This window comes from Pogoniulus pusillus, chromosome 35 (genome assembly GCF_015220805.1).
Source record: "Pogoniulus pusillus isolate bPogPus1 chromosome 35, bPogPus1.pri, whole genome shotgun sequence".
Classification (NCBI taxonomy): domain Eukaryota; kingdom Metazoa; phylum Chordata; class Aves; order Piciformes; family Lybiidae; genus Pogoniulus; species Pogoniulus pusillus.
In genome coordinates, this window is record NC_087298.1 from 4713791 (window position 1) to 4739274 (window position 25484).

The following is a 25484-nucleotide window of genomic DNA, read 5'->3' on the forward strand; positions in this document are numbered from 1 at the left end:
CTGCCCTCTGAGCATCCCAGTGGCCAGAGTTCTAAAACTGCTTCCCTTGGGAGTCAATTTCAATGTCCAAATTCAATTTATGGTAATAAATTTTCTTCTGGAGTCTTCCAGAAGAACTTCCTGGTCCCAAGAAGGGAGCTGTAGAGGAACAAGGATTATCTCAATGCCCTTGGCTTGCAGGGACATGCAGCTGATCTGGCAAGGCACTAGTCAATTAGAGATACAAGTAAACACAGTATTCACTCATGACTTTCAAAGCCCTCCAGGCTCGGACAGCCCTTCCCTGCTGTCTAGCTGTCAGGAAACACTTCTGTGTGCAGGATCAAAGCTGTCATGAGAAGAGCAAGCAAATTCCAGCCAACACATCTTTCAGTGGAATAAAAGGGGGGGACAGTTGCTCAGATTAATTAAAACAAGGCTGGGAGGAGATATCTCAACATCTAGGGAGACACTGCTGTGCACAGACATGGAAAATGAGGGCTGGAGCTGGTTCTTGGAGAGATTGTTTGCTAGAAGTGCAGCTCCAGGCAACTTCAAGCCTTGTAAGGGAAGGCCATGAAACCATGATGAACTGGGTGTCTCAGAAAGGAGCTACAAAGTGATACCATGAGGCTCTCCTTGCCTCTGAATAAGCCTAACACCTCTTAAAACACTGCTACTAAACCACATGTATAACAGAAAGATGACAATGACCCTTCTGGGCTGCAAAGTTTCTTCAACAGAGCTGAAGTAGTGATTTCAGAAATCCTCCACAGGGAAGGAAGTTTTGGAGCCATGCTTTAAGGAAGAACATGAACACAGAGGTGAAGAGAAAGTAGATTCAGTTATCTCATGATCTGCAACAGCATATCACAGGCTCACAGAATGTTAGGGGTTAGAAGGGACTCAAATGGATCATTGAGTCCAACCCCCCTGCCAGAGCAGGACCATACAATCTAGCTCAGGTCACACAGGAACATATCCAGTCAGGCCTTGAAAAGTCTCCAGAGGAGACTCCACACTTCCCTGGGGAGCCTGTTCCAGTGCTCTGTGAGCCTTACAACAAGTCCCCCCTTGTGTTGAGGTGGAACCTCCTGTGCCACAGCTTCCATCCATTGCTCCTTGTCTTGTTCCAGGCAGCAAGCGAGCAGAGCCTGTCCTCTTTCACTTACTGGTTTTCTAGCCAAGAATTACAAACCATTATCACCAGATGTCTGGATGTGTCCTTAACTCAGGCTATGGCTCAGCCTAAGCTTAGCTAAGGCTGGTGTGGAGATGTGGCACACAGCTTCAAACCTTTCTAAAAGGCTTTTTGGAAACCATTGCTCACATTGCACATAGAGATTTCCACCAACAACCTGCAAGAAGGCTTGGAGACAGCCCAGGCTGGGTGGGCACTGCTAGACCACTGCTCTAAGAGAAGGTTCCTCTCTCCTGTAGAAAACTCAGATAGACTCATAAAACCACCTGACTGGAAGAGACCTTAAGATCACTGAGTTCAGCCATAAGCTAACTTTTTCCTACTGTTAGACAAACTGTTAGACCATGACTCTAACTAATGACACAGCAAAGCCATTTCAGAAGGAGCAGACATCAAATGGAGCTGCGCAGGGCAAAGCACAGAGGTCTGCAAACAAAGTAGGGTAGAAAATTGTGAGTAGCACAGCTCCACTTCCACAGCAGCCAGGAAGATTACCCACGGAGCCTGGTGACTCATGGTAGATTTGTCAGCAGAGCAGGCTTCATAGGTAAGGTGGAAAAAGCTGTCTGCATTTAATCCTCTGCAGAACAGTCAAAGCTCCAGTTGCCCTGGGGAAAGGATTGCTTTGCAGACTGGCTTCCTGGGGAGGTTAAGGGGTTAGTGCAGCTGAGCTTACTGGGTCAGCGCGCTGGCAAGTGATCCATGGCGTCTCCTTGTGCCCAAAAGGCTCTGAGTACAACTCCAAAGTGGGAACATGAAATAGGACATGGCTCAGCAGAGGGAGACGAGCTTCACTGCCAAATTACCAGCTCTCATCCAGATGAGCACTTGGAAGTCATCAGCACTGGACAGAAATTCCTGGTAGCTTTTGTGGAATGAGCTTTGGGGGCTTAAGCACAGCCCTAACAAAATAATCACCCCACTTCTGCTATTAAAGCCTATCTAGGAGTGCCAGCTGCACGCCGTGCTTGCGAGCCAGCTCCTCCAGAGCTGGGGAGAGGCAGCGAGGAGGAACTGCAGCTCCTCATCTGCTTGTTTAAGGAGCGGAAAGCATCAGCTCCAGGTGTCTCATCCCTAGAAAGCTGGTGATTTCCTTGACAGAGAATGTGCTTCCCCATCTACCCACCCACAACACCCACCACTCAAACCATCTCACAGGGGAATCAGATCTGAGAGGTGTTTTCCCTTCAAACACATTCTTTTGTCCCTGGACCTGCCTTTGCAACTAGCCTAGGAAGAAGGTGCTGGGGTCCCTCTAGCTCGGTGTCTCCTACCTCTGAGGTGAGTTTTTGTTACCTGCTGGAAAACCTGACAGTGAACTGGAGAAGCCCCACAAATTCCTAGAGTCTGTCTTTTACTACTAGGTCGCTGCACAGTGTTTGTCAGTGCTGAGCCCCAGCTGACTGGCTTCTTCTGGAAGGAAAACACAAGAGGCCCAGCCCTGCTCCTGAGAAGTCAAAGGCAGTGCCTGCTGATGGAGAGAATCAGAACCAGCCCCTGCAACATACCCCTGCAATGCCACCTCCAGCTGCCTGTGAAGCCAACAGAAATGCTCCTGTTGTCCTCACTGCAAGCTGGGTCCAGTTCAGAGTCCAGCTTTAGCATTCAGGTCCATGTTGCACAAGCTTCTTGCAGAATGGGACAACACCCCAGGGCACTCAGATTGCTCTGGCAGAGCTCCTCCTTCACTCTTAGGATGCTCCAAGGGTCCTGTTCTGGCGGGAGGCTGAGGTTTGGCTGCCGGGGCTGCAGCAGCAGCAGCAGCAGCAGCAAGGATAGAAGGATTCCTTATCAGCCCTGACATCTGAACACACTTTCCCTACCGCTGCTGGCGACTCATTAGGATCCTGGCAACGTCTGCTTGGAAGCAGAGCACCGCGGATGTGGTTAGACGCATCAGGGCAACTTGTGAGAGTTATTAGTTTGTTTGCTTGCATGTTTGAAATATGAATTTAAACCCAAACCAACACAACAAGATGAATAAAACGGCAGCCCTCTGCCAAGCATCAAGCCTTGCTTAGAAGGGGAGGATGCGCAGAGGTAGCGCTCGCCTCTCGGGGTGTCTGGCTCCATCTCCCAGCTCCACCAGGACTTAATAACCCCACAGCATGAGGGGACTGCTGGCACAGCTTGCAGAGGTCCCTGCTCAGGATGCAGCAGTTGCAGACGCGGGGAACGGCTTCCAGCGTTATCAGCAGCACCTCCTAGTGCTCGGACAAGAGGGAGGCTCGGTAACATCGTTACTCTAACAGCAACGAAAGCATCATACCTAATTCTTTTGTAATGGAGTTTTGTCTTAGGAGCTCCCAGGAGATGAGAGGTTTCTGAGTGGTCTAGCATTATATACAGCACCTCTTCCAAGAGATCCCAAGTCATTCCAAATCTGGGAATCACTCCACTTGCCACAAGAATATAATCACATCAGGGGTAGGATGTGGTAGCTCTTCAACAGCAGAAATGCTTGGAACAAGGAGAGATGGCATCTCTCCAGCTGAAGCAACAGAGGGAATGTCAGCAGCAGACCCAGGTCAGGAACAGACCCAGCTAGGAATTCTTCCAGGCTCAGCAGGTTAACCCCACTGAAACCAACCAGCTGCTCAATGGGGGCCGATTTAGTACTTAGGTTTTGCATTTGATGCAGGGAAGAGGCAATTCTGGTCCACCTCACCTTTACATCATCCTCTAGCTGAACAGACCTAGTGCCACCATGGGCAGGACACAGGGGATTTACAGCCAATACTCATCTTCTGGCACAGGCTGCCCCTTTATTACCTGGTGGAATAATACCCTATTTGTTGGTAAATCCATTGAAAGGGAGTTAGAAAGAAAATCAATAGCTGTGTTTGCCTGAGAATTTCTCTTGCAGTAAGATATTGTCAGTGTGGTAACCAGCAGGTCTGTGAAAGGCTTGGACAGATTTAATGCTGCCCACTGTTAGTGATGGGCAAACACTGCTCGGGGCTGTGAGGAAAATGTGAGTGCAATGGCCAGAGAAGGCAGCAGAGCTCCTCTGCCACATGCAGCCATGCATGCAGTAAGTGCAGTGCCAGCCCCTGCTGCTGCCCAGGAAATGCAATACCAGCAGCAGCTCTGGCTGGGCCAAACCACACCAAGAATCAGCAAGGCAGACGTCCCTGGGGCTCCCATGTGGGCAGGGACAAGGAAAGGCTCACCTAGGAACTGCCACCTACCTTTTGGGGAACACAGCTATCCCCCAGCATGGGTAAACACATAACCTCTTATGAGGAGGAGCTGAAGGAACTGGAGAAAAGGAGGCTGAGGAGAGACTTCATTGTTCTCTACAGCTCCTTGAAAGGAGGCTGGAGCGAGGTGGGGGTAGGGCTCTTCTCCCTGGCATCAACTGATAGAATGAAAGGAAATGGTCTCAGGTTATCCAGGAGAGCTTTAGGTTGCACATGAGGGTGGTCAAGCACAGGCAGCCCGGGGCAGCGGTGGAGCTCCCATCCCTGGAGGGGTTTCAAAGCCGTGTAGGCGCGGTGCTGGGAGACATGGCTCAGCGGTAAGCTGGCAGCGCTGGGCTCCTGGTTGGACTGCATGATCTTAAAGGTCTCTTCCAGCCTAAAGGACGGGCAGGCTCTCCGACTGCAGCCTGTCCGGGAGGGATGCAGTGTGCGAGAGCAGACCCCCAGCAGGCTGCAAGCTGGGGCGTACAAGCTCGCAAGCACACACCCGTGGGACACCTCCACCGAGCCCCCGAGCAGCTGGTGGGGCACCGTGGGGCCCCGTCACGGGTGGCCGCGGGGCAGTTGTGGGCAGTGCGGTCCGTGAGGACCTGCTGCCCTCTCGTGGCACCGCGGGAGGATGGCTCCCGGGCTGGAGATCCCAGCGCCGCTCACCGCCGCTGTCACCCCACAGCCCTCCGCTCGGACCTCGGCGGCCTCAACCTTCGGGGAGCCTCACGCCTCAGAAAGAGGAATCTGGGAGCCCAAAGGTGCTATATCCTTGAATGCCAGCACCTGGTGATCTCCTGAATGCAATGGTCTGAGACCCCTCTTCTCCCCCTCTAGTGCTTGCCTCCCTTCCTCCAAGTCACCGTGGCCCCGCAGGGACACGACCACTCCCCACAATCGCTGCTGCTGGCCCCCACGGGCTGCTGTGCAGGGCTCACCTGGATAGCTGCCTCCCTCCCTGCTCCAAATAACCTGCACATTCTTTGCCCATTGGATGGTGAAGACCTACCCAGTCCTGCAGGCTAGCTGGCTACCAAGGGGTCAGGGTCACTGGTGTCCCAGGCTGAACAGTCCCCCTGCCCTTCTCTGGCATGGCACAGGGTTCTCCACACTCTGACATGCTGAGTAGCAGCATCGGCTCACTGTTATCACCTCTAACCACACCCAGAGAATCCTGTGCTTTCTCCCCAGGATGCATTAGAAGTTTATTTCCTTACTCCTTATTCCCACTGGTTTTCCTCACACTATTCACTTTCAGGTGTGGGTTCCCCCACAAAATCTGCCAGACTACCCTGCTTCAATGCTGGCATCCACTTTTATTCACTGGAAAATGCAGCAGGGGCTGAAAAAAGCATCTCCCTGGTGAGGCCAGGAACAAAAAGGGAACCCAGCATCCCCTCCCCAGGTATATCGGCATCCCCAGAGAACTGCTGGTGCTTGGGGGGATGCTCTGCTGGGGTTTGCTGCTCTGGAGCTGAACCACAGCACAAAACAGGAAACTGTAAACCCCACTCGTTTTATTTAGCAGCCCTGGTCAGGGTTGCATCTGCTGCTCATGTTGCTGATCTCTGCAGCCTCAGGTCACTGCTCAGATGGAGGTTCTTTCCAACTGAACTATCCTACTCTAAACAGAAACACACAGAAAACATACCAAAACCAGAAGGTGGCAAGAATTACTGCATTATGCTAGTGCTTTTTTTCAGTGCTGGTTGGTAGCTGCTGGAGAGAGTGAGCAAGCAGAGCTAGAAATGTGCTGCAGCTTTTGCTGCAAGGTCTGGATACAGCCAGCAGCTGCTGGCACAGTGCTGGCTGTGCTCTGCTCCTGCCTGGGCATATAGGCAGGGAGGACATACACAGGGTTAAGGGGAATGGTTAAACCCAGGGCTTGCTTCCTCCCCTGGCAGAGAACTCTTTGAACCTCTGGACCGGGACATCAGCCTTCGAGCAGGGCTGGCTGTGGGATACTGCTTAGGTACCATTGGGACCAGCAGTGCTGCTTGCAGTACCGGAGCCACGGCACTGCTGGTGTGTGAAGGACACGGCTCAGAGCTGGGCTTCTCCCTGCTTGCACAGAGCAAGTCTCAACATCTCCTGATCTGCTGTGCCATCCCATGTCACAGTAAACCCTGTCTCAGACATCATTAAAGCAGTCTCACACCAGCTGAGTGAAAGCCAAGCTGGAACAGGACCCATGTTACTGATGCCCCTTGCAACAGCACAACCTCAAGAAACATGAGGGCAGAGCAGAACCGAAGTCCAGTGGCTAAACTCCTGCCTCTGGCTACTGCTGCCAGCCTGCAGGCAGCATGAGAGCCCTTCTGACAGGCAGCGAGGTCAGAAATAAAGGCTGGAGGGATGAGGAGGAGGAGAGGGAGGAGGGAAGAGACGGGAGGGAAATGACTGATTCTATGATTAATGACTCCAGTCATTAGCTCTGTGCGGGTGTAATGAAGATGCCATCCTTTGCTACCTCCCAGGCATGAGCAGATGAGCCAAACGACCGGGCAATGCAACCTCTCCTCTGACGGAGGGCAAACCCCAGAACCACTCAGCTCTCCGTGAGCAGATAATTCCTGCCCGAGCCTCGGTAGCTGTACCGGTCGGTGGCCACCAGTACCAGGATCGGGGCCACTGTGGGGAACGAGCTGGCACCAGCGGGACGTGCCCTGAGCGAGTCCTTGCATAAGCAGCCGCAGCTGCCTATCCATCCACTGACGGTATTTATGCACATCACCCAATCAACTGATTGCATTTGCTATTCTCTACCTAAAAATAGTCCTTTTTGCTCTGGGAGCCCACGGGCTGCTCCGACGCGGTTTATGAATCGGGCTCGGAAAGCCAAATCTTCGCTGGGTGGCGCAGCCCCCGGCCCTGAGCATCCCACCCGAGCGCAGGGCAGGGGAAGGAAGGAGATGCGGGATGATGATGTGGGAAAGGCCACGGAGCAACCCGCAATGGCACACAGTGCAACATAAGCAATACGGCAAACATCTCGGGTGATTTTCTTCCACCTCTTTTAACTTGCCTTCACTGAAACACTCGCAGCAAGAGCGCTGAGAACGGGGATGCAGCCTGGGCCACCCGGGCGCTGCCTGCGCCGGCACCTCCCTGCTCCATCCCCCGTGCGACGGCAGGCCCAGGGCCAACCTGCGGGCTCGCTGCCTTCCACCACTGAGTGGAAGGGACCCCTCACCTCCCACGGCCACCCCTGCTCCCCGGTACCGGGGCCCGCTGCGGAACCCGCGGCCCCAGTGCCGGCCCTGCCTTCTGCCCCCCAGACTACATTTCCCGGCGGGCTCCGCGGCGCGGCGCACATACGTCACGGCGGCGCGGCGGCGCCGGGCAGGCTGGGACGCGGCGCGGCCCGGGAGCGGCAGGGCAGGTAGGGCGCACCCCGGGCCCGTGGCGGCGGCGCCCCCTGGCGGCGGGGTGGTGGCGGGCGGGAACCCACTCACGCACAAACCGAGCCGCGGGGACGGGGCGGCCTCGACGGGGCGGGGAGGGGGCGATGGGGCCGGGCAGGGTCGGGCAGCCCCGCCTGGGTCCCTTCCTCCGCAGAATGAGCGCTGCGGGCGTACAGACTGACGGCGTCCGAGTGGCTCTGCCCCGCCGGGCACTTCCAGGCCGCGGCTGGCACAGGCCTGGCACAGGCACCTGCTTGCCCGCAGTGTGGGGATAGTGCGGGTCAGGCCGGGGGGCGTGGGGGAGATGGGGTGGTAGGAGAAGGCTCGTTTTGCGATGAAAACGGGAGTCTGGACCGAACCGAGCGTCCGGTAAAATCGCGGGTGTCTCTGAGAGCGCCCATTGTGCTGCCCACCCAGCGCCAATGCACATCAAACTGCTTAAGTGCAGGAGAGAGGCTGCAAGCGCCAGCTTTGAGCACAAAAAGCCACATCCAACACAAAACCCCAGGGATATTGCCCTGCTGCTTTTGTAGCTTCACCGAAAAGTCTGCTAACCACCGCAGGATGAAGTCACAACACAGACTGCACAGCTTTACCCTGCTGTTTTAACCTGTTCATGTCACAAGCTCAGGATTGCAACTGGAACTGGTTGTCTGGGGGCACACCCTAACTAAAAGCAGCAGAGCGAGAAGAGAAACTACGTTTTTCCAATGTAAGGGAACCAAACTCAAGTCATTTACCGAATTGTTTAGCTCAGTCCTCACCCGAGGCGTTCTAAACACCCTGCTCTGCCTCGGAGGAGCTGCCTGGGGAGGGACTGATACGCAAGAACAAGTCGCTGTTAAGGAAACTTCCACGAAGGCACGTCCGAGCCTGAGATAAAGATGAAAGAGAGGCAATGAAAATAACCCCGTGTTGCTAAGGCACGGTCTGATAGAGTTTCTCATTGAAAGAATGTTGTACAAATTGTCTTTTCCAAAACATGAACCTAACTTAAAACTAAACAAAGTCTCCTCTGCCCTTGTTCTTTAATGCAAATGCTTGTTTTAAAGGTGGCGTTTTATGTAACTCTCTGGTGTATCTGGTGTCTGTGCTGCTCCCTCTTTCTTCTCTAAGCAAGTCTTTTGACCTATTTCCAAGGAAAACAGAAACAATGGATCTGGTAGCCCTGGTTTCACTTTTAAAAATCGTTTTCAAATACTGATTTTTCATCCCTGGGAAGAAGGTTTTTGATCTTTACAGCAGTGCCCAGACTTCTGCCTCCCCAGCTGGCATACATGCTAAGAGTAAAGGGAAGTGTATTTGGTGCCAGCAGCAGCAAGTGCCTGGACTGTCCCTGCGGCCTGGGTGTGATACTTAGGACACTGATGAGCCAAGGATCACACCCGAGCTTGATAGTGCTACACCACCAAACACCTTCCTGAAATGTGGCCTTTATGGGCGAGTGCACTGCAGCTGCTAAATGAGAATGCTGCAGGTTTTTTCCTTCTCTCTATGAACATAAAGAACTCTTCTTTGCAGTTTCTTCTTTCACTTGAGCCAACGTTAAACTAAAATACAGTGAACCTCTCTGTCTGAAAAGCTCCTGAGGATGGAGCAGGCAGACCCAGCAGGGAAGCTAAAGTGCTGCAAGCATGCAGCCATTACTCAGAAAAAGCTGTCTGTTCACATCCCTCTGTGACCATCTCTTCATTTTAAAGACTAACTACTTCCTTCTCCTCCTCTCCCCCTAGAAGAAATGTTTTCTTCCCCATTTCCTTTAACAGCTAAGCAATGCAATAGCAAAAGTATTGAAACTCAGTCTGCTGAATAATAACTTAATGATGTGAACCCTGTTCTGTTCCTTTTGAATGGATGGCTGCTTTAGCAAGAGAGCTGCTGGGATCTGCTCCCTGCTGTGAGGGATGTGAGGATGGAGAAACCTGGATTGAAGCTGAACAGCAACCAGAGTGGTAGAAAACTGAACCAGAATACAAGAATGAGGTCAACGTTGCAAGACTGAAATAAGGAGAAATTGTATGCACTTAAGCTAAGTTCAAGACTTATAGTGAACACTTGTAGTACACATTAATGAATGTCTGGAGTTGGCAGTTAACTCCTTCATTGCTAATAGCTGCTAGAGTCCTGCTGTGTTTAATTTGCATGCTGGAGCGTGATGCAGCATGGCAGAGGATAATGAAACACACTAGCCTGTGAGTTTGCAGTATCTCCTGTCGTTCCCAGAACATTGGAAGCTGTTCATTCCTTCTTGTTTCACTTTCTGGCATATGTGTGAAACCTTGACAGTTTATTTTGATTTTCTAGAAAGGCAGAGTGAAACAACCACATTTATTTTGTTCGTCTCTGATGTCACTTCTGAAGGTAGGTCTCCAGAGGTGATATATTAATGTCCTAAAGCGTTGCACCATCTGGTTCCTCTTCTGATGCGCAACATTCTGAATGCTTGGTTTAATCTCCCTGGGTTTCAGTAAATTATGTAAACTTGGAGGCTTGGCAGCAGGAGATGGGCACCATGAGGAGATGATTCAGTCATCAATATCTATTGGACTTCCTTATTGCTGCCATTACACTTCTTTGAGCTCTACTTAGACATTTTGCAAGTGAATAATTCATCGCACTAGGAGCTGCAAGTTAGTTTTGGAATCTGCCCGCTCTGAGATTAGCTATGACTAATCCATCCTTTCCAAACCTGCAACAGCTAACTGGGCATCTTTCTTTTTTTTTGCAGGGCTAGGTGATAAATCAGAAATAAATTGCATGTATATGTAACTGCTGGTGATGACATAAATCACATTTCCTTTTCCTCTTTCTGGACAGAATCGGAGCACCTTGGAATAGATGCGAGCACAGGATTCTGCTGCAGCCGCCTTGGAAAGCCATGGCTGCTGCCCCGCATCTCAACTCGGATGCACTCCGAGAGGTCCTGGAATGCCCTATTTGCATGGAGTCCTTCACTGAGGAGCACCTGAGGCCCAAGCTTCTGCACTGTGGGCACACCATCTGCAGGCAGTGCTTGGAGAAACTTCTGGCAAACAGCATCAATGGGATACGGTGCCCCTTTTGCAGCAAAATCACACGGATCACAAACTTAGCTCAGCTGACTGACAATCTCACTGTGCTGAAGATCATAGACACCACTGGACTGGGGGAAGTGATGGGTCTTCTCATGTGCAAGGTCTGTGGGAGAAGGTTGCCAAGACACTTTTGCAAGAGCTGTAGCTTGGTTTTATGTGAGCCCTGCAAGGAGACATCACACATGCCCCAAGGACACAGAGTCATTGCTATCAAAGAGGCTGCTGAGGAGCGTAGGAGGGAATTTGGGACACGACTTGCCAGACTTCGGGAGCTTATGGGTGATCTGCAGAAAAGAAAAGCATCTCTGGAAGGTGTTTCAAGGGACCTGCAATCCAGATACAAGGCAGTTCTGCAAGATTACAGCAAAGAAGAGCGCAAGATCCAGGAAGAACTGGCCAGGTCACGCAAGTTCTTCACCACCTCTTTGTCTGAGGTGGAGAAGGCAAATAATCAGGTAATGGAGGAGCAAGCTTATCTGCTGAACTTAGCAGAAGTGCAGATAATGTCTCGCTGTGACTATTTCCTTGCCAAAATAAAGCAGGGGGATATTGCCCTCTTGGAGGAGGCTGCAGACGAAGAAGAACCAGAACTCACAAACAGTCTCCCAAGAGAGCTGACTCTTCAAGAGGTTGAACTCCTTAAGGTGAGCCATGTGGGACCACTGCAGATTGGACAGGTGGTGAAGAAGCCCCGGACTGTTAACATGGAGGAATCACTCATGGAAACTGCAGCATCCTCGTCAGCATCGTTTCAGGAGCCTGACTTGGTGCAAGAAGAGGCCAGCTGCACACCGAATTCCTCACCAGCCAAGCCAAGGATGCCTGAAGCAGCCACCAGCATCCAGCAGTGTCACTTCATCAAGAAGATGGGCTCCAAGGGCAGCCTGCCAGGGATGTTTAACCTCCCCGTCAGCCTCCATGTCACCATGCAAGGTGAGGTGCTTGTGGCAGACCGAGGCAACTTCCGAATCCAAGTTTTCACCCGCAAGGGCTTTCTGAAGGAGATCCGACGGAGCCCCAGTGGAATTGACAGCTTTGTGCTGAGCTTCCTTGGAGCAGACTTGCCCAATCTGACTCCCCTTTCTGTCACCATGAACTGCCACGGCCTGATAGGTGTGACTGACAGCTATGATAACTCTGTCAAGGTCTACACCATGGACGGGCACTGCGTGGCCTGTCACCGGAGCCAGCTCAGCAAGCCCTGGGGCATCGCCGCGCTGCCTTCTGGCCAGTTCGTGGTGACCGACGTGGAAGGAGGGAAGCTCTGGTGTTTCACGGTGGATCGTGGCGTAGGGGTAGTGAAGTACAGCTGCTTGTGCAGCGCCGTGCGCCCCAAGTTTGTCACCTGTGACGCTGAAGGGACCATTTACTTCACTCAAGGGCTGGGGCTCAACCTGGAGAACCGGCAGTACGAGCACCATCTAGAGGGGGGCTTTTCGATTGGCTCTGTTGGCCCTGACGGGCAGCTGGGACGCCAGATCAGCCACTTCTTCTCTGAGAATGAGGATTTCAGGTGCATCGCTGGGATGTGTGTGGATGCCAGGGGAGACCTCATTGTGGCCGACAGCAGCCGTAGGGAAATCCTGCACTTCCCTAAGGGAGGTGGCTACAATGTCTTGATTCGGGAGGGGCTCATCTGTCCTGTTGGTATTGCCATTACCCCCAAAGGGCAGCTGCTGGTGCTGGACTGTTGGGATCATTGCATTAAGATCTACAGCTACCACCTGAGAAGATACTCCACCCCTTAAAGGCCTGTCTTTAGGTGAAGACCCTTTTTGGCAGCAGAGAGTCTTCCAGTCTCATCTCAATCTGATGGGAACCGGCATCAAGAGTTCAGAGTGGTTGTGCCATAACCAAAGTGGGTTTAGCATAGAGGCTGTCATGGTTTGTGTTTAGAAACAAAATAGCTTATGTGGTGGTGGTGGTGGTCTGCTTTTTCTTCCTCTTTTTCATATAAATCCATTCAACCATCCAAGGAAAGAACCCATCCCTCTGGAGTATGGATGCTTTGCTAAATGACTGGTCACTCCATAAACCTCACCTTCTCTCGCCACATCTCCTACACTTCCAGCTTCAACTGTTGTAACTTTCTTTGTGCCATAAACACTGATAGACTCCTCTAAATCACCTTCCCTTGGAGCACTAGAAAGCCAACCCTCTTCTCGCTGTGGTACTCACAAGGAACTGAGTAGCAGTTGCCTGGGCGGCTACCAGAGCATGCAAGTACTGATTGCAGCGCTGCCTACAGTGCAGTAGTCCTCTTAAACCACGTGGAGATGGAGCTGAGCTTTCAGACTGAGGTGGGAGGGTTTTGTCTCTGTTTTTCTGGTAATCAGGACATAGTCCCTGTCGTGCCATTTTGTCTGTTGGATGTGAAGTGAGTGCTGTGCAATCGTGGGGAGAGCGAGCTGAGCCTGGAAACTGCCCTCTGATGGCAACAGGGTTTTTATTACTACTGAGGGTTCTGTTAGGTAGAAATGGGGTAGAGAGGGAGGGGGCTAGAGAAAACAAAATAGTGAGGGGGAATCTACAGTTGATATTTACTGGTTGCTTCGTTATTAAATGTATCCTGGAAACTGTCTTTGATGTATTCTGGAAACTGTCTTTGGAAGGTATGTGTGGTACCTAAAGCTTCCTGGGGAGGGGAAAGGGTGAAGGGAGTCAAACTGGGAGACTGTAGTCAATGAGATGAAATGCAGCGTACCCTACCTTCACCTGCACTTCACTATCCTGCATTCCAGACCATTGCCTTCAGCAATGGCTTTCTACTCATCTGCACTTCTTATGTGCAAGCTACTCACTGCTGAGATGGGGAAGGGAGGGGCTCTTTCACTTTTATTTTTGTCATACTCAGAAGCTTAGCTGGTTGGTGCATTTCCTATTTTCTCTCTTTTTTTACTCTTTTTTTCCCCCTTGCACAGCAAAACACTGCATGCCTCAGATTATTTTTTTTTTGGTGGCATCAGCAGGCACCAGAGTTGATGTTCCTCACGGCTTTGGGCCAAATGAAGCACAAAACTGCAGCTGTGTGAACCAAGGCCCCCACAGTGCTACTCTCCTGGCTGATAAATGTGTACCTCAGTGTGGTGCTGCTGGCCCAGAATAGCTTATTGAAGGAAAGATGCATTTAAATAGGGCACGGTGGTAGCATGTTAATCTGCCACAGATAATAGTTACACTGCAGTGCATTTATTTGTTGCTATCAACAATGTGGCTGCAAATTTGTGGGCACGACAGACAATATAAAAGCTGATTTTATGGTGGCTGCCATGCTACAGCAAATTGTTTTTTGCTACTTGTGCTACATGTATGCAACAGGTGACTTGGATTTTATTTTGTAAGCGCCCATCTTCTTTCCCCTAGTGAAAGAGCAAAGTAAAACAGGCTTCAGAGCCTCTGCTGTTCCAGACAGTTGACAGGGTTTGCATAAAAAGTGCTGGGAGCAGATTTTGGTGCAGTTGTGTGGTTTTGCTTTTTTGACCCCTAGCCTTGTTCTGCTCAGCCAAAGTGCTGAAGAGAACCAGCACAACAAACACCCGGCTGTGTAGTGGAGGTGCCCCTCCATCAGGGCAGCTTCTTAGTTTGCTAAAATTCACTGGGGAAAGCTTGTGGAGGAAGGAGTAGGTGCTCAGATGCTAGCGTGGTACTGAGGGAGCCCAGGGAACTGACTCCCCCATCCCTCCTCAGCTGCTCGTGTGTTTGTTTGCCAAGGCTGCCAACTTGCATGTAATTATTTACATTCCCTGCCTTTCTCTTTTGGGTGGGAGGGAGCAGTTACCTATGGTGCATAACAGCAATTCTAGGGAGCTGATCTCACCTTTGATGTGTGTTTCGGGGAGCTAAGGAGTGTTACTGTGCAGTTATAACTCAAGATGTTTTTGCCAGTGTTCTGGTAATGGCAGTTCCTCTCCTACTGATCTCTTTCACACATTTCTCCTCTTTCTAAGAACTGCTGCAAGCAGGAAGCTACTGTGGACCTGAATAATTGAAGCAATATTATCTATGATAATATGTACCTCTGACGTTTTCTGTTCCAATGGATTATTTTGTTTTGCAATAAACATCACACTAGTAGCAATAACACTTCCTGGAGTGCTTGAAGGGACATAAAAACTGGTCCAGTAAACTGAGCATTTGGGTAGCCCAGCCTGTTCCTGGTTACACAGTTCAAACAAAGCATCTGTCAGCTCTTTCTCACTTAGAGAGTCAAGAAAAATAACACTACCCTGCAACGCACTGGTGGGCCAGGACACTGCGATCGGCGCCTGGGGGTGTGTGTTGCCTGCAGCTCTTCTAAGTCATGGGTTTCAGGCAGCAAAGAGAAGAAAACCTGCTGTCCCTCACCCAGGGCACACACATGTCCCCTGCAGCTCTTCTAAGTCATGGGTTTCAGGCAGCAAAGAGAAGAAAACCTGCTGTCCCTCACCCAGGGCACACACACGTCCCCTGCAGCTCTTCTAAGTCATGGGTTTCAGGCAGCAAAGAGAAGAAGAAAACCTGCTGTCCCTCACCCAGGGCACACACACATCCCCTGACAGAGCTCAACGCTGTCTGTGAGGTGGTTCTGCAGAGCTGTTTCCTGCCATCAGTGCCCCCCCACCAATGTTGTGATCGTCTGCCAAACGAGATGAAATGGAGTAGTTAAGGCTTGTGATGAAAGAGTTTGGCTTCTGCTCTCTCAACCTGGAGGAAGAGCTCGTCTGGCTGTATGTGTGTGCTTGGTTTGTAAAGATTTGTGTAATAAAGGAAAAATTGATCCAATTAAAAGCACATTGCAAAGGGCTCATTTTCTTATTAAAAACACTTCATCTCCTCCCTTTGGTGGCAGCTTGGGTTTTATGGCCAGCAGGGATTAGACTTGGGAACACAACGGCTCCAAGACCCCTTTTATGCCGTCAGGTTGCAGAGGATAAATCTGATCTCCTGGCAGGTCTTGTGTAACTCTAGCTGACAGCTCCCTCCCCACCTCATAAACAAATACTAGAGTTTCGTGCCTTAATTCAGGCTGATACTCCCACAAGGGCTGTATCTTACTTTGCACTGGAGCTGATACCTGATGTTGTAAAGGTCTGCTCCATATTCACTGGCACTGAACGCTCAGTAACAGGATGTGGAAGCCTGGCTGGAGGCTTCAGCACCCATGCCCCACTGCTGAGGTGATGTATTTGCTGGAGGTGGTGGGAGGGCTGCTGGGGGTTCACCTGTTTTTCTGCTTTGATAAAGGCTGCAAAAGGTCACATTAGAAACAGTGGATTTAAGTAGCTCTGAAAGGGAGCTAAGCAATTTGGCCCCCTAGCATTCAAAGGCATCGGCAGCATATGCAGGGTCACCCCTGGTCCTGCTGCCCAGCTGGGTTGCAAATCTGGGTGAAGATTTTTACCACTTGGGCTCATCTCAGATGACACAGATCACAGACTCCTAGAATTGTTTTGGTTGGAAAGGACCTTTAAGATCACAGAGTCCGACCATTGTGCAATTCTACAAGGTCTGGTGCTAAACAATGTCCCTCAGCACTACTTCTTATGTCTTTTAAACAACTGCAGGGATGGGGATTCAATCACCTCCCTGAGAAGCCTGTTGCAGTGTTTGAGAACCCTTTGAGATAATAAATTTCTTCTAATGTCCAACTTAAACCTCCCCTGGCGCAACCTGAGGCCATTCTCATTCTATCACTTGTTACTTGGGAGAAGACACCAACTCCCACCTCACTGCAACCACCTTTCAGAGAGTTGTAATGAACCAGAAGGTCTCCCCTCAGCCTCTTTTCCTCCAGACTAAATAGCCCCAGTTCCCTCAGCCACTCCCCATGAGAGCTGTTCACGAGACCCTTTAGCAGCTTCATTAATCTCTGGACCTGCTCCAGCACCTCAATGTCCTTCTTGGAGCGAGGACTTCAAAATTTAACCCAGTATTTCATAGAATCATAGAATCATCAACCAGGTTGGAAGAGACCTCCAAGCTCATCCAGTCCAACCTAGCACCCAGCCCTAGCCAGTCAACCAGACCATGGCACCAAGTGCCTCATCCAGGCTTTTCTTGAACACCTCCAGGGATGGCAACTCCACCACCTCCCTGGGCAGCCCATTCCAGTGCCAATCACTCTCTCTGCCAACAACTTCCTCCTGACATCCAGCCTGTACTTCCCCCAGCACAACTTGAGACTGTGTCCCCTTGTTCTATTGCTGGTTTCCTGGGAGGAGACCAACCCCACCTGGCTACAGCCTCCTTTCAGGTAGTTGTAGTTATGTTGTCAACCCTCCAGTGCCCAGTCCAGGGGGACAATCACTTCTCTGGCCCTGCTGGTCACATTGTTGAAGCAGCTCTTTAAGAAGCAGCAGTTAAAACACACAGGAGTTTGTCAAATCTAAGATGCTAGCAGAACAACTGCCCTGCCAGTGCTGATAGCCTCACCCTGCTGTTGTAAGCCGTTGCAATGTCCTAGGGCAGCAGCAGCTAAGCCATGAACATTTGTTCTGGGCAGCAGCTGACAGCCTGGGTTCCTAATAGGAGGAGGGGGAAAGGCTGTTTCTCAATCAAAGGGGGCAGAGCTACAAAAGTAAAAATCAAGCCAGATGCTTCGACCCTTTCCTATTGTATAGCTAAAGTGATTTTTCTGGGTCATTACTCAACGTGAGGATTTAAAGTTATTTCATTTTACACAACTAATTACTCTGCTTGCCTGGCAATTTTGGATTACAATGAGCAGTGCATAAGGTCAGTTAGCAGCCTGAGTCACAGCACAGATTTTAGAGCAAACACAATTTCACAGCCACCAGTTAGAATGCTGTTAGTTTTGTTTGGTTGGTTGTTGTTGGTTTTTTTTTTTCCTCTCTCTCCTCCAAACAAAATGTCAAAATCTGAGTTTTTGAAAGAAATATAATGACATAAACCACCAGCAAGCAGGAGTGTTACAGAGGTAATAGAGTGGCTGTTTATAGGAACAGATCTCAAGGACAAGGAAAATCTATACACTTCACTTCTGACCAAGCAGGTATAAGAGAAACCATTATCTCCTTTAATAGATGCAAAGCTTGCCCTACAGCTTTCTTAATGCACCTGATTGTGTCTGGGAAATGAAAACTAAAGGCTCCCGTGGACTGGTTCAATCTTAATTCTGTTACGGCACTCCCAGACCTGAAGGGAGATGAATGAGACCTTGAGAGGACAGAAGAGCTTCACAGACCCTACTCAGAAGAATATGGACTGCTGATTCAGCAGAGCTTGAGGCTGTATCTTTAATGTGGCTTGTATTTTATGAACATTCTGTGTCCAAACTGCTGAGGACACAAGACAGCATCAAAACTATCACCTCTTGAAGGTAAATGTGACCAACAATGTATGGTCCAAGAGAAGAGAAGCAAGTATTGGGGATGCTGGTGAGCAAAAAGCCTTAGGGAGTGTGATGGGACCTAGAATTATACAATGAGAACCGCCAGAACACAGCCTCTCGGTGGACTGTTTCAGTGAATAGTTATTGAGAGGGAACAGCTTTTGCAGCCGAAGCAGCCACTTGTCCCCTGCCCAACACAGCCTGGTAGCCTCAGCCAAGGGACCTCACAGAACTGCAGAATTAACCAGCTTGGAAAAGACCTTTGAGATCATCAACTCCACCCTATCAGTCAGCACCTTCTAATTAACTAACCCATGGCACCAAGTGCCTCATCCTGCCTCCTTTTAAACACCTCCAGGGACAGGGACTCCACCACCTCCCCAGGCAGCCCATTCCAATGCCAATCACTCTCTCTGCCAACAACTTCCTCCTAACATCCAGCCTAGACCTGTCCTGGCACAGCTTGAGACTGTGTCCCCTTCTTCTGTTGCTGGTTGCCTGGCAGAAGAGACCAACCCCACCGGGCTCCAGCCTCCCTTCAGGTAGTTGTAGACAGCAATGAGGTCTGCCCTGAGCCTCCTCTTCTGCAGGCTGCACACCCCCAGCTCCCTCAGCCTCTCCTCACAGGGCTGTGCTCCAGCCTCCTCACCCAGCGTTGGTGTCCTTCTCTGGACACATTCAATCACCTCAGCATCTTTCTGAAACTGAGGGGCCCAGAACTGGACACAGCACTCAACTCCCTCTAGAGATCACAGGAACTGCAAAACCAAACATTTCACTCACTGCAGACCTAAAGCAACGTACGAGTTGGGTAGAGACACCTCTGAATCTCCTTCACCCAGGCACAACACATCTTGAGCCCACCAGCAGCCCTCCCTGCTCCTCAGCTGTGCTTCTCCCAGCTCCTTGGTGGCAAGGGAAAGGAGCCCCCAGAAGCCTGCGTGCTCCTCCGTGACAGCAGCCCAGCCACACACTGTTCCTTTTCCAACTTCTTTTAGCTGGAGAACAGAATTCTCCCACACCGAGAGAGGCTCAGCTATTCTGCACCGTGTGAAGGGAGAGAATTGTCACTCCAAGCCCCTCACCTTGCTGCTGATAATGTCTCCATTTGCGCTAAGTGCCGCAGCTCTCGCAGGCGTTTGTTCTGCGCTTTGTGCATCGCGCTGGCAGCCAGCGAGTGAGAACAGCTCCTGGGGAAGTCCCACTGGGGCTGTCAGAGTTTGCTGTCAGCAGCTCTTCCTTTCCTCTAATCAAGCTCCCCACTGAGGGGCCACAAGGCAACCAGCTCTCTGATGCACCTTTAGAATCACAGAATCAACCAGGTTGGAAGAGACCTCCAAGCTCATCCAGTCCAACCTAGCACCCAGCCCTGCCCAGTCAACCAGACCATGGCATTGCTGCCCCATTCAGGCTTTGCTTCAACACCTCCAGGGACAGTGACTCCACCACCTCCCTGGGCAGCCCATTCCAATGCCAATCACTCTCTCTGTGAAGAACTTCCTCCTAACATCCAGCCTATACTTCCCCCGGCACAACTTGAGACTGTGTTTAACAGGGACTGAAGTGTGCCCTCATCTAGACTATGTCCAGCTCTGGAGTCCTCAATACAGGAATAACATGGAGCTGATGGAAGTCATGAAGGTGGTTGGAGGTTTGCAGCATGCCTCCTACAAAGACAGGCTGAGAGAGTTGGAGGAGTTCAGCCTGGAGAAGAGAAGGATGCAGGGAGACCTTCTTGTGGCATTTCACTATCTGAAGAAACTTGAGGAGGGTCCATTTAGAAGGGCTTGTAGCAACAGGATGAAGAGCAACGGTTTGAAACCAGAGGAGGGTTGATTTTATGATTCTATATCATTCTATAAGGGTAGATTTAGATTGGACATCAGGAAGAAGTTCTTTACTATGAGGGTGGTGAAACACTGGAACAGGTTTCCCAGTGAGGTAGCAGATACCCCATCCTTGGAGACATTCAAGGTCTAACTTGATGAGGCCCTGAGCAACCTGATCCACTTAGAGGTATCCCTGCTTACTGCAGAGGGGTTGGACAAGATGACCTGCAAGGGTCCCTTCCTACCCTCTGCACTCTGTTATTCTGTTCTATGGGTTTCTGATTGCTGTCTTCCCTCCTGTACATTTTGAGTCTCTTTGTGGAAGGCTGACCTCTAGCCTCTCCCTAACAGTTTTATCACTAAGCCTGGCATTATGCTGCATGGAATAGCCCAGTTTGGCTCAGCAGTCCTGCCTGTGTCCCCTCCCAGCCTCTTGGGACAGAGTGGGAAGGAGAGGAAGCCTGGATGATGTGCAAATTCTGCTCAGCAGCAGCCAAGATACTGGGGTGTTATCAGTGCTGATTTAGGCACAGATCATGTACCCTTTGTTGAAGTTCTGAAATGCCACCAGAAGGTCTCCCTGGAGCCTTCCCTTCTCCAGGCTGAACTACACCAACTCTCTCAGCCTGACCTCACAGCAGAGGGCTTTCAGCTATTCCATTATGTGGCCTCCTCTGGCACTGCTCCAACAGATCCCAGAATCACAGGAACATGCAGGTTGGCAAAGCCCCTCAGGATCACCAAGTCCAACCTATAACCCCACTCAACAAGATTCACCTTAAACCATATCCCTAAGCACCACATCCAAACCACCCTTAAACACATCCAGGGTTGGTGAATCCACCACCTCCCCAGGCAGCTCATTCCAGTCCCTGACCACTCTCTCCATGAAAAACGTTTTTCCTAATGTCCAATCTAAACCTTCCCAGCCTCAGCTTGAGGCCATTCCCCCTTGTTCTGTTTTCAGTCACCTATGAGAAGAGCCCAGCAGCAGCCTCTCCACAAGTTCCCTTCAGGTAGTTGTAGACTATCACATCTCTCCTGTGCAGAGGACTCCAGAGCTGGCCCCAGCACTGTCGGTGGGGTCTCAGGAGAGTGGAGCAGAGGGGTAGAATCCTCTCCCTTCACCTGCTGCCCAGACTGCTGGGGATCAGCCCAGGTCATGGCTGGTTCTGGGCTGTGAGCACACAGTGCTGGCTCATGTTCAGCATTTCACCCACCAGCATCCACAAGTTCTTTTCCACAGGGCTGCTCTCCAGCTATTCATCCCCCCCAGACTGAATTAACACTTAGGATTGCCCTGACCCATGTGCAGGACCTTGCAGTTGGTCTCATGGTACTTCATGACCTTCTCAAGCTTATCCAGGTGATAGCTTTCACAGGAGAAAGGGCAAAGCTTTGCATTTGTTGAGGCAGAGCAGCCTGCAAAGGCCAGCAGCGCAGCCCACCCATTCTAGCGGGGTGATGGGTCCAGACAGCAAGAAGGCACTGACTTTTTCCTGTCCCTGGTGAGAGCTGAATCATTTTCTCCTCCATTTGGCTGAAGGAGACATTCTGCAGACACCAACCCACGTCACAGGCTCCTGTGCTGGCTGCAAGCATGGCATCTGGGCCGCTCCAGCCTCGGCAGCCAGCCAGCGCCGGGTCCAGCGCTCCCCAAGGAGTCTGGCTGCCAGCAGGGTGGGTTCCTCTTGGAGCCTCTGTTTTCAATTAGGGCTCGAGGCTCAGATGGTGGCTGCACTGGCAGAAACCTCCTCCCAGGGCCCAAGGATTGATTTATGGAGTTGATTAAAATATGACAATAATCTTGTGCGAGGCTGTGAACACGCCGCAGTGTGCATTTGGATCATCTCTGGTGCCCTGCCAGTCAGCTCCAGACTCTCCTCTCCCCCTCCTCTTCTGACCTGCCTTGCTCACGAACAAATTCCAGCTCTCCCGGCCTCACTGTTGTGCTTGTTAGAGATGCTGATGCATCTGTGTGTGCTCGGAGCCGTTTGGAATCGGTCTGGCCAGTGGAGGGCAGCCCGGCAGGCCAGAGCTGTTTCTCAGTGGAAAAAGCATCCAGAACTCTCTAGCTGGAGCTATTTGTTCTGATCCTTCTTGCTGTGAAGCAAGACTGGCTCCATGTCCAAGTGGAGGCCAGTGACAAGTGGAGTCCCTCAGGGATCAGTCCTGGGACCAGTCTTGTTCAACATCTTTGTGGGTGCCACAGACAGAGGCACTGAGTGCAGCCTCAGAGTTTGCTGACCACACCAAGCTGTGTGGTGCAGCAGACTGGCCGGAGGGAAGGGATCAATCCAGAGAGACCTGGACAGGCTGGAGAGGTGGACACAAGCCAACCTCATGAGGTTCAACAAGACTAAGTGCAATGTCCTGCATCTGGGTCGAGGCAATGCCAAGCACAAATTCAGGCTGGGCAGTGAGTGGCTGGAGAGCAGCCCTGGGGATTTGGGAGTGCTGGTGGATGAGAAGCTCAACAGGAGCCAGCAGTATGCACTTGCAGCCCAGAGAGCCAACCAGAGCCTGGGCTGCAGCAGCAGAAGTGTGGCCAGCAGGGCCAGGGAGGTGATTCTCCCCCTCTGCTCTGCTCTGCTCTGCTCTGCTGAGACCCCACCTGGAGTCCTGCATCCAGTTCTGGAGCCTCTGGGACAAGAGGGCTGTGAAGATGTTGGAGTGTGTCCAGAGAAGGGCCAGGAGGATGCTCAGAGGGCTGCAGCAGCTCTGCTGTGAGGACAGACTGAAAGAGTTGGGGCTGTTGAGGCTGGAGAAGAGGAGGCTCCCAGGTGACCTTCTTGTGGCCTTCCAGTGTCTGAAGAGGGCCTACAAAAAAGCTGGGACTGGCATCAGCAAGAGTCCCTCCAAGAGCATTTTCTGACCACCGGAGAGCTAAGTACAAAATGGTCCCCTCTGCAGTACCAATAACCCCAAAGTTCAACCTCACCAAACCTACTAAAGGCACAAGCAGAGCCTCAGACTAAGAACAATGCAGAACCAGCACCTGCTGTCCAAATGCCACACGGTCAGAAGCTGATGTCCAGTCACTACATGCAAACCCCTGGGGTGTTCCCGGGGGCCCCGTGAGTGTTTTGGTGCTTTGCAGCCAGAGAGGAAGGATGCTCCAGGTGCTTTCAGCATTCCAGGGCAGCCTTGCAAGTGGCACCGTGTGGGCACAGCTCCAGGGGCACATGAGGGAGCTGGGTGAGGAACCTCAGGCAGCTGCATTCCATGGACTAAAAAGGACATGATTCTGTCAGCAAGGCACTGCTTGCCTTCAGACCCTGTGCCTCTGGGGCTTTGCAGTTGAACCACCACTTCCCTGGCTAGGAGGGAATGTGAGAGCTCAGAAATGGGAGACATTTCACCACTGAATCAAATGTTGCCACCATTCCTCTGCCCTCTGTCCCCATTACTGTGAAACAGCAGCGATGCTTGTGCCAGGCTCAGACTGCGGCATCCCATTCCCACCTGGCATCTCCAGAGAAACCCTGCTCCTGCAGTGACCACGCTGGCACCATGAAGCCACTCAGGATCTGCTCCTCACTGCCATATTTGCTCAGGGCTTGCAGAGAGTGCAGAGGAATGCTTAAGAACACCTCAAACACACAAAGACCACACCTCCTAGGAACCATGAATAACATCCCAAGCACACAAAGAACACACCTCCACAACGCTGCCTCCTGCTAAGCAGGGGCATTGCTATGGCAAACTTCACCTATCACTATTTCAAACCCAAACAAACGAGCCCAGGTTGTTCTAAGTACACTTTTCAAGATGAGCTGTGCCAGGAAGGTGAGGAAAAGATTGATCAGAAAGCAAGGGAGGTGGTGAGCAGGAGCCCACCTGCACCTGCTGCTCTCCAAACCCAGGCTGCTTTTGGCAGCGCCCACCGGGCAGGCTGCGAGTGCCTCCATGACCTCTGTTTCCATCAGCTCTATGAAACATCACAGATGTTTCTCAATAGAAAAAATATCAGAGCCAGGGAATATCCCCAGCTCCCTGGAGGAGAGAGATGAATTGGCAAATGGAAGGCCAGGGCAATAAGTGAGTTTTTATAAACATAACCTAATTGTATTACTTCAAAGTCCTGAAGTTTATTGCCCTGTTTAATGATGTGCCTCCTTATTTATGGTGTAGCACAACGAGTCTGCTATTGATTTAATACACTTCCTTAAAGACTGTCATTGTCACAAGCAATAAAACAGAGCCATTCTGACACAGCTCAATTATGTCACATCTCCATCACCCAACCCCGAGCACCCCCAGCATGCAGGGGCCATCGCAGCAGGGCCAGGAGCAGCTGGTGAGCTGGGTCACCCTGGGGAAGGGCAGAACTGGAGTGTGGCAGGAGCAGGCAGGATCACAGAATTAGAGAATGCATCATCTTAGAAGGGACCCTCAAAGTCACCTTGTCCAACAGCCCTGCAGTGAGGAGGGACACCTCTAACTAAATCAGGCTGCTCAAGGTCCCATAAGTTTGACTGAATTGTGGGGAGGCTGCTGCTGATCTCTGCTCACAGGTAACTGGAGACAGAACAAGGTGGAATGGCCTCAAGCTGAGGCTGGGGAGGTTTAGATTGGATATCAGGAAAAAGTTTTTCATGGAGAGAGTGGTCAGAGACTGGAATGAGCTGCCCAGGGAGGTGGTGGAGTCACCAACCCTGGATGTGTTTAAGGTTCTCCAAGGAGCCTCCAACACATCTCTGGGATGCATTCACCTGGCTCAGGGCTGCTGCCCAGGGTCATTTGCCACCATGCTGGGCACATGGTTTGGCACAAGTCTCCTGCCTGCATCTGCTAACTGGCATGGTGATGGTGTATGAGCTGGAACAAAGGGGTGATGGATGGAAAACAGCACGAATGATAACTGGCATTTGTGCCCCTGCCCGTTCCCACTGCGCTCCTCACCTTTCTGGTACTGGAGCCAGAGCTGCTGCTGGACCTTCTTGCTGGGGAAGTGGATGGTGCAGCTGAACTCGGAGCCATACAGAGCCTCTGCGATGTAGTGGGAGCCAAACTGCTGGATGAAGGAGAGCAGCTCCTCCCGGCTGCTGTCCTTGTTCAGGATCTTCAGGATGTTGGCAAAACCTGTGGGAGGGAGGCAGGGGATCACAGGAGGGCCAGAGCCAGGGAGAAGGAGGCCCAGAAGATGTCCTGCTTGAGATACACAAGTACATGGTACACAGTACATGGTACAAAGCTCAGTTCCTCCCCTTGCCACCACGGCCTACAAGTTCCTTTGGAATCCACAAGCTGTTCTTTGCCATGGGCTGTGGCTCTGGCATCCTTCTAGGATTCCTCTTCCTAAGAGAGTCCTCAAATCATTTTACAGGGATATGCACATGGATATGTGTGCACACACACAAAAATACTCTCCTGCCAGCTCCAGCTCAGTCTGCAGGCTGCTGGCACATCAGCAGCACTTTCCTCTGAGGATCTGTGGCCTTTCACAGAATCACAGAAACATCCAGGTTGGAAA

At 51.4% G+C, this 25484-nt stretch overlaps 2 protein-coding genes across 13 annotated transcripts in view; one reads left to right on the forward strand and one right to left on the reverse strand.

Moving 5' to 3' along the window:
- The window catches only part of ASTN2 (astrotactin 2), a 471703-nt gene that overhangs the window by 124326 nt on the left and 321893 nt on the right, over positions 1-25484 (reverse strand). For all 10 annotated transcript variants that reach the window (XM_064171672.1, XM_064171662.1, XM_064171667.1 and 7 more), the window contains one exon: positions 24914-25093. In XM_064171672.1, the coding sequence (XP_064027742.1) occupies positions 24914-25093 (180 nt within the window). The remainder of the gene's footprint in view (positions 1-24913; positions 25094-25484) is intronic.
- Positions 7700-15616, forward strand: TRIM32 (tripartite motif containing 32). 3 transcript variants are annotated; one of them, XM_064171673.1, is made up of 2 exons: positions 7700-7753; positions 10593-15616. In XM_064171673.1, the coding sequence occupies exon 2, from the start codon at positions 10654-10656 to the stop codon at positions 12595-12597; it is 1944 nt and encodes a 647-aa protein (XP_064027743.1). In that variant the 5' UTR covers positions 7700-7753; positions 10593-10653; the 3' UTR covers positions 12598-15616. The 3 variants fall into 3 exon arrangements, with proteins under 3 accessions (XP_064027743.1, XP_064027745.1, XP_064027744.1); XM_064171675.1 differs by lacking the exon at positions 7700-7753 and adding an exon at positions 8103-9758; XM_064171674.1 differs by lacking the exon at positions 7700-7753 and adding an exon at positions 9799-10136.

Bases quoted from the DNA above. Each gene is read 5' to 3' on its own strand.
- TRIM32 (XM_064171675.1), top strand. From the start codon at position 9,688: ATGGAGAAACCTGGATTGAAGCTGAACAGCAACCAGAGTGGTAGAAAA. The intron at 9,759-10,592 runs GTCAACGTTGCA...CTTTCTGGACAG, and splicing joins AACCAGAATACAAGAATGAG to AATCGGAGCACCTTGGAATA.